The 8920-nt window shown below is 41.4% G+C and overlaps 1 protein-coding gene across 1 annotated transcript in view; it reads left to right on the top strand.

Moving 5' to 3' along the window:
• The window catches only part of opn3 (opsin 3), a 20902-nt gene extending 15221 nt beyond the window's left edge, over nt 1-5681 (top strand). The window contains exons 3-4 of the mRNA XM_034899279.1: nt 1482-1733; nt 4541-5681. Coding sequence (XP_034755170.1) covers nt 1482-1733; nt 4541-4813 — 525 coding nt within the window. The 3' untranslated portion in view covers nt 4814-5681. The remainder of the gene's footprint in view (nt 1-1481; nt 1734-4540) is intronic.
• Nucleotides 5682-8920: the final 3239 nt, after the last annotated feature.

Genomic DNA, 8920 nt, shown 5'->3' on the forward strand with positions numbered 1-8920 from the left:
TCTGGCTGTCCCGTAGAAATAAGGGGCAGGGGGTGCGCAGTGTGGAGCCGGCACCGATGCTGAAGGGGCTGGTCAGGGGGCCAGGCTAAGGGTTGAGCACTCTTATTACCAGCTGATGGATAATTTGGTGGGTTTAAGTAGTGTGTGGGCTGTAAAGGGTGTGTTGTGCTCCGTGGGGGTGGGGTGGGAGTTGGGGCTCAGGTTTTGAATGGAATGCAACAGACTTTTTGTATTGTTTGTTTAGTTGTTTTTTTGTCTATGTCTGTGGGTTATTCTGTGATTTGAAAATGGTCCAATAAAGGGACTTTTAAAACCAAAAACCTCTCCTCCACTCTGCTCCTCAGCGTCCCCTCTTTCATTTATCCTGTTGGTTTCTGTGGCCTCCGGTTCCCTTGTTCCGTTATCGGCATTGCCCCGCTGCCTCCGCCTGGGCACAGCCCGTGCTTTGTCGGTGCATGAGCCGGCCCAGCGTTTCAACAGCTCCTCAGCGACACATCTTCTCCTTCTGCTTCTGCTTTCTGTTCCTTTTCTCCTACTGTTTCTCCTTCCTGCTCCTCTGCATCACATCTTCTGTTTCTCTTCCTTCTCCCGCTCTCCTGCGTGTCTTCTCCTTTTCACTGCTCTGCCACCCTACCACACCTGCTTCCCATTATGCTGAGGGTGTTCCCACCTGTCCTGCATTGAGCTCGTTAGGTCTGAGAATGAAAAGGGGAGGAGCTCCAGTCTTGTCAAAAGGGTAAAGACCCAAACAGTTCATGCAATAAAAAGCTGTAATAAAACTTAAGCATGCAGCAAACAATAAAAACATGCTAACACTAAAATCCTAAAAACACACGCCATAAGTCCTATTAAAAAATCCTTACAACAATTCACATGCACTTATATTAACTTTCCAAAATCCACTTTTGACACATATACAGGGTTTTTCCTGCATAGAGGAATTTGTGGTTTTAGCCAGCCCCAAAGCATAAATCACCTTCACCAAAATGACAAGCATTGAGAATAAAAATAGCAATTTAAATCCTCTCCATTTGTGTTTAAGAGCAAACCATTGAACAAACAGAACATAAACTTATATAATAGAATATAATAGATAGATAGATAGATAGATAGAATAGGATCACTAATCTCAGTTTTAACTCTAGAATCAGGCTGTACTGGACTCTCCCAGTGATTTATTTAAATATTCAATTTATATAATAAACCATATTAATTTATTTAGTTTATTTAGTTTTCATTTACTCAAGCATAATATACATTTTTGTTTCTGAAATTGTCAGAATTAACTATAAATGCATAGATTTCTGTAAATAAGGTAGCATTGCCTCCACTGTAAGCGGGGGGACCATGCTTACTGCTGTGAGTACTACCCCCCCCCAAAAAAGACTCTGTGCCATCTGAGCCACAAAAAACCCTGACATACACAGCCTGCCCCCCCCCCCCCCCTATAATGGCATCTTACTCTCTTCTCTTTGTTTTAGCTTCGCTCCATCCAGGACCTTCAGACGGTTCAGATCATCAAGACATTGCGGTACGAGAAGAAGGTGGCTGCTATGTTTTTGCTGATGATCTCCTGCTTCTTGGTGTGTTGGACGCCCTACGCTGTTGTGTCCATGTGTGAGGCCTTTGGCAGGAAGAACGTGGTCTCTCCCACAGTGGCCATCATCCCTTCCTTCTTTGCCAAGTCCAGCACCGCCTACAACCCCCTCATCTACGTGTTCATGAGCAGAAAGGTTGGTTGTCCCAAAGTTCTGTAAATAATAGACAATTTTTCCATTCTGGGGCTACTTAAAGCAGGGTTTTCCTGCATAGAAGATCATTTGTAAACATCGGTAAACTGTGCACCTCTCCGGAATTACCTTCTTGCTCTGTGTAGTTGGTTAGGGGTTGCGTCAGTAAAAACATTTCAACCACCACTGCCCATGTTTTGCTGGCACAGAACACATTCTATGTGGAGAGTTTTGATTAGAGCTAAAGATCTTTGTTGGGTTTGGTCTTAATTTCTATCATATTACACATGCTAGGGCCAAGCCTGGGCTTGTGCACCAGGTTGCACGGTAAGTGTGCGGTCAGGTGATGTGTTTCGATTAGTGTTAAAATGGATGCTGAGATGCTGGATGCTGCTCAGAAACGGAGGTCGACCTCTGGCGATTACTTTTTGGTTACACTGGCAAAGAAAGCAAAAGAGCTGTGTGTGTGCGCACATTTGAATTGAATATCGGGCTGTAAACTAGTTGAGGCTTTTAAAAAGCTGTCAATCAAAATGTACTTGTTGTGCTCCGGCCGAATTGTGTTGGGCTAACTTTTTAGGCCAATAACAGCTCTAGTTCTGATTAAACACTCACTGTGCGTTAAGCCGTTTTTCCCTTCCCTGCAGTGAGGAGAAGCTAAACTTAGAGTTCATTTTAGGACCAATCAAGCAAATCCATGACACTCAATGAGGGGTGGTGATTTGTTTTCCTCTAGGGCTGCTCCTGCTGGGAGCATTTGTAGTAGGGTTGCACGATATGAGGAGTGATAACTGTTGAAAATAATGATTACAATATTACTTGGTATACATCAACAGATTCTTCTTTCAACATTCTTCTAAAGGACAACAAATTGCTTGGTGAATTAAAACATCTGAAAGGAAATATTCTTTCATTATACAAATGTAACATTGAGTTGAATAGAAAAGGCACCACTAAGGAAAAAAGAATGACAGCTACATTTTCAAGTGGAGTTTTCTACTGATATTGTCTTCCAACTAACACAAAAAAAATCACTTGTCTATCGTAGCCTTTCGAGATGTGTTTATTGCGCCAGTTGATATTGCAATTAGGGCTGTGATCAACCAAAGAAAATCTTGGTCGACTAAAGTCCTGAAATCTCGACTAAAAATTGACTTGCGGGGGGGTGAACAGAAGCTCAGTGCTTGACCACAGTCCTCGCTGTTGTATTAACTCTGAAACTTTCTCTTTGGGTCCCTCACATTTTGGGTTAGTCCATGCATGATGGTGTGGCGTGCTGGCGCTGGATATTAACAAGTTCTTAAAACCTCAGCCCTCCACAACAGCAATGGGCATCATACCCTGAGCAATAAAGTCCACAATTCCTTCCGTGATATTATTTTTGCGTTTGGATGGTCCAGCGGGGTCTGAGGAACGCTACCGTTGTTAAGGGAGGGTGCGCCTATAGTTATAAAACGATTATTAGACTATGAAATATGCCTACTCTGATATGTTTATATAGCCTACTCCAAACAGACAGGGCAACCTAACGCAGACAAGTTAGCTTACCGTTTTTAGGTGATATGCCATCTTTGTAGTCGAGCTACGATATCCAAACTGTTACTGGCAAACTTTGCATTCGACTTTTTCCCCGTTATCAATTTTTGTAAAATGCTGCCACACTGGCGATGTCTTCGACATGGTTGAGGGGTTCTGAATGTAAATTAAACACTCTCAATTAAATTAAAATTTAGCAAACCACTAAAACAAGGCTCTGTCTTCAATCTGTCCCCAGTGGGTTGGGCTAATCCCAAAAAGTGAAAACAGGGGGGTGTTCTAAAGACAGACTGTTACCTGTGAAACAGGGATGCTCTGAAAACACCCCCCTTGGCAAAAAGTGCTTTCCACCCATAGACTGTAACGGTCTATCCTTCCACTTGATGAAATAACACAGCAAAAAATTTACCAATCAGAATTTTGGTCAAGCCAGAACGTATCAACCAATAAATCGACTGTTCAACTGGGAGATTACAGCCCTTATTGCAATGACGATAAAAAAAACATTGTGTAGCCTTCATTTGTAGGAACGGCTCTGACACAACGTAGCACAGTAACACAGTGCAGAATTAAATTAAATTTCAATTCAATTCAATTATATTTATAGTATCAAATATAACAATAATTACCCAGAGACACTTTACAGATAGAGTAGGTCTAGAACACACTATAATTTACAGAGACCTAACAATTACAGCAAAGAAAAGAAATTTTGTACATATCTTTAGAGGTTAAGTTATGCAAAAATGCAGGAAAAGATCGAAGGTCTTATTTTGCTGGCAACCTTGAGAGGCTCATATCTTTTGTATACATATTTATTGTATATATCTAGGACTGCACAATATATCGTTTTTATTTTAACGTTATCGCAATAGCCACTGTACACATTGCTGCAGGTTGCGACATATCCCAAAAGTCCCTCCAATTTTTTTTGTCTTGGTTGAAGAGAAAATATCAGCCGAAAGCAACAGCTATTCTTTTTTAGTGGCACCTTTTATATTAAATTCAATGGTCAATTTGTTCGACAAAAGAATGTTGAAAAGGATTTCCTCTCATTTGTTTTAAACTGACAAGCAATTTGCTGTATTTTAGCAAAATACTGAAAGCAGCAGAAATGCAAAGCTGAGTACATTTTAATTTGTTTAATTATTGCCAGTAATATTGTTATCGCCATATTTAACAACTTTTCTCATATCGTGAAGCCCTAATTTCATCCTTGTGTTAAATACCATCCCTTTATCTGTTCTGTCTGCTTCTCCTCTATCCTCTCACAGTTCCGCCGCTGGCCGCTGCAGCTGATCTGCTCGCGGCGCACCTGGCTGCAGCGCAGCGTCAAAGAGAGGCCCCTGGCTCCGGTCCAGCGGCCCATCCGACCCATCGTCATGTCCGGGTCGTGCAGCAGCAGGCACCGGCCCAAGAAGAGGGTGACTTTTAGCTCCTCCTCCATCGTCTTCATCATCACCAGCAATGACTTCCACCACTTGGATGTCACCTCCAAGGCGAGTGAATCCACAGAGGTTAATGTCATTCAAGTTAGGCCATTGTGATCCACAGGGACTGGACTTTTCACAGCACCACTCAGTATGCCTTAGGACAATTAACATGCAAATCCAAAGCCAAAGTTATCCTGTCTAACCTCCATGGACATTTCTGAGTAAACACACAGTTATAGGCTTAGTAACAACTAGTTGTAAATATAGATGTCAGACCAAGATCTCAATCAAACCTATGTACACTATGATAGTGTTTTGTCTAAGAGGGTAGTATTATGAACATGTGACATCTTCATCTCAGGGGCAGAGCTAGAGGCAACTTTCCCAAATGTTTTCTCTAAAGCCCCAAATCTTTCAGGGTTTTAAAATAACTCTAACTTGTTGTTATGTACTTTCAGTCCCTCTGACTGGACAGGCAAATCAATGAAGAAAAAGTTATATTACAGGGAAAATATCCCCATCCTGTGAACTCTACTAAAAGAGAACAGAAATTCAGGCAAATTTTAGGTGGCAGGAGTGAAAATGAGTCATCCTCAACATGTGTTGTGTTCTGGTTTCAGAATGATACCAAACAGGATGTAGGCTCTACAGGATGATTGTTTTCCTTGGCAACTTTAAATTTCTCCCAAATGATGTACAGATTTCTAGGCTTTCTATTGTCAAATGGCTTGAAAAGAAAGTGCAAATAGCTGACCCTCACTAGGTTTGGGCTGAGCCCTGCATGTTTACAGCGTCTGGCTCCCCCTCTGCCTCATCTACCATCAGCTGGGGTAATATACAGTTAGTACGTAATGATGTTGTTAACAACTAGTAATGTGTTTCTCTTCGTAAAAGAATCACACTTATTTGTCATATATGCCCCACAGTATACAGTGTATGTGACGACTGCAGAACTATGTGGAGTTCTCAGAGGACCTGAGAATGGATCAACCAACATGTGATAGCAGATTTTGTTTTAGGTTTTCCAAATGCCAGTGTATGAAATGGACAATAAGCCTTAGCTCCTTAGCCATAACCATAATACACAAACTGACATTATTATGTATGGGTTCAATAAAGAGATCCTATTTTGAGCTACCTAGCTTGTGGACCTTATCTGATTTCAATCTAAATCTCCAGAATGGCGAGAGCAGTCACTGTGAAATGACATTTGAGGGATTTATATGTATGAGGGCTAGAGGAGTGTCATTAGAGAAGGGGAGTGAGAGAGACACTCCTTTCATAACTTCCTGGGCTGTCAGCTATGAATAGACTTGATGAATGGATTTCCATAGCTGATAAAACCCTTATTCAGTGAGGACCTGACTGATGAGTGAGTGGTCGTTGTATGCTGTTAAAGGAGCCCGCCAACTTATTCGGACTTTAGCGTATTCACCATATCCCACAGAGTTAGATAAGTCCATACATACCCTTCTCATCTTTGTGCGTGTCATAACTGTCTGATGCACCCACCGCTAGCCTAGCTCACCACAGATCCTGGAGGTAACCGGCTCCATCCAGCATACTGCTCCCATTTAATTGAATGACAGGGCATTTTTGATACTTGATATACAAATAGAGCAAATCACCTTGCGAATTTTGGCCAGCAAAATTATAACTTGGGGGCGAGGTTGTGAAAACAACAGGCAAGACCACAAGAGAAAGAAATTTCGTTGTGTGGAAACCTACCGCAAAGCAGACGGCGCTAACGTCATCGATCAACATTGTTCTGACTCGGGTGCCTGGGTCTGATAAGATCTGTTTCCCAACAATCATTAAACCGCCGTTAGCGCAGCACCCGGCACTGGAGTTAAGTTCAGGCCAGGTTTGGGTTGCTGTGATGATAGTTGCTAGCTGCTAGCTGACTAGAGGCTAACAGTAACTATCTAGCTATCATCACGACTGAAGTCTCTTTAGGGTGTGCTAGCTTGCTAAATTAGCATTCTATTAATCGTCTATCTCAGGGGTGCTCATTACGTTGATCGCGATTTACCTGTCAATCGCAAAGGCAGTGGGGGTAGCTCGCATGGCATTAAAAAATAAATAAAGATGTCAGCCCATCATCCATCCTCGCTATGCTGATATACTATTTGTCACTTGATTGACACACAGGACAACCAGTCTAACGTCTGATATTTAGCACGTGCAGGCAGCAGCAGCAAAATACCAGCAAGCTAGCAAGTTGCCAAGGTAGCCTAGCTAAGTTATTTCTAATAATCTAAAAAAAAGGTATAAAAATGAGTGGGGGAGCTGGACCAAGTAAAAAGCCGAAAACCTACCACTTCCATACAGTCGTTGTTTCAAGACTTGAAAAACAAACCTGACACAGTATCTTCAATCAAATCTCTCCGGCTGTCAAGAAGTACAGTTACACGGCGCTGTGAAGCAATGCCCGAGGATGTGACCGAGATACTTAGGGGGGATATTGCAGACTGCGAGGGTTTCTCACTGCAATTAGACAAGTCTACTACGTGAGTGACACAGCCCAGTTGTGCATTTTTATTCTTATGGTGTTTACCGATATGACTGCAAAAGAGGAAATGTTAACAGTACTGCCCATGAAAGAACACTCGCGGGGAGAGGACACATTTTTCAATCTTTCAAAAACTTTATCGAGAAAACTCAGCTTCCTGTGTGCAAATTGGTGTCAATTACCACGGATAGTGCACCCGCGACGGTTGCCCGCTCAAATGGACACAGAGCAGATTGAAAACTGTTTGTCCGACTTTAACAAACGGTTTCAAGACTTTGCATTATTGGAGCCATTTGCAACATTCATGTGCTACCCTTTTTGGGAAGATGCTTAGGTGGATTTACATGCATCAAAAATTGCAACACTGTTTCACCTGAACTCGTCTGGAGTGGAGGATGAGATCCTGACACTGCAAGCTGACATTGAGCTCAAGTCTAGGGCTCATGGACAGTTTTGGAACTTGCTGACAGAGGAAAAGTACCCCAACATGAGGAAATGTGCTACCTCCTTGACCGCATTGTTCGGCAAAACTTATGTGAGTCAGCCTTTTCCCACATGAAGAATATTAAGTCCAAATACCGTTCCACCATGACTAATGATCATTTGGAAATGTGCTTCAGGCTGGCTATCAGCAGCTACTGTCCGGACTATGCATCCCTGGCTGATTCCATTCAGGGGAAGTCGTCAGAGTAAGGGGATGACAAAAAAATGTAGAGTTGTATTGTGCATATGGGTTAATGCAGTTATGAAAGGTACACCAACTTATATTGCACATATCATTTTCAATATATTTATAAATAAATATATGTAGAAATAATTATATGTTTTTGCATTTTTACAGTGATAGTTATATAGATCATTTTGACTTGGTCATTTTAAAAGTAGCTCGCAATCTTAAAAAGTGTGGTCAGCCCTGGTCTATCTAAACAGCTATCATTAACGTTACTAGTGAACTCAGGGCTTGACACAGGCTTTTTGAGAAACTTTTCCTTTCGACATTTACGCTCGACATTCACTTGTGCATGCACAGTCACTTGTCGGGGTAAAGATTTCTCATTTTATCATCTTTTTGTGTGTTAAGCTAATGCAGAATTTGCATCCAATCACTATCAACATTTATACAATTCAGTTGAAACCATAGACTGTAAATATTATTAAATATCTAAAGTCTATGGTTGAAAGAGTAGAAACAAATGTGTCCAAATAATAGATTTCCTCTTCAACAAGAAGAGACTCCATAATACAAAGTAATACTTTGCACGCAGTGGATCACCAGAGGTGGTGAACTTGAATTTATACTATGTCCCCAGCTGAATAATGGTCTGGCTCTTTATTGACTGATGATTCAGCAATCTTTATTGTCCCTTTACAACATTTTATTACAGCTTGAATTCTTGAATCACCGTAAGAGCTGAGAGAAACATGGAAAACACAACACCTTCAATTTACATACAATTCGCCGTAGTATCTCTCAAGTGACAGGCTAATGGTAATACTATACTGTTAGCTTAATTTGCTGAGATTAGAGAGAACAAGTTTGCAAAACTACAAAATGGCATACAACAAAGTAACTCAGGTTACAAAGACTTGTAAAATAAATGAACTGTAAAACTAACATACCTTGTGTCTCTAACAACTAGGTGCTAAACAATATTATTGTATGCCTTTGTTAGACCGCTTTTTCCTTCTCCTTTTGTGGCCGTACATTT

Source organism: Etheostoma cragini, chromosome 17 (genome assembly GCF_013103735.1).
Source record: "Etheostoma cragini isolate CJK2018 chromosome 17, CSU_Ecrag_1.0, whole genome shotgun sequence".
In the NCBI taxonomy this organism is placed as follows: Eukaryota; Metazoa; Chordata; class Actinopteri; order Perciformes; family Percidae; genus Etheostoma; species Etheostoma cragini.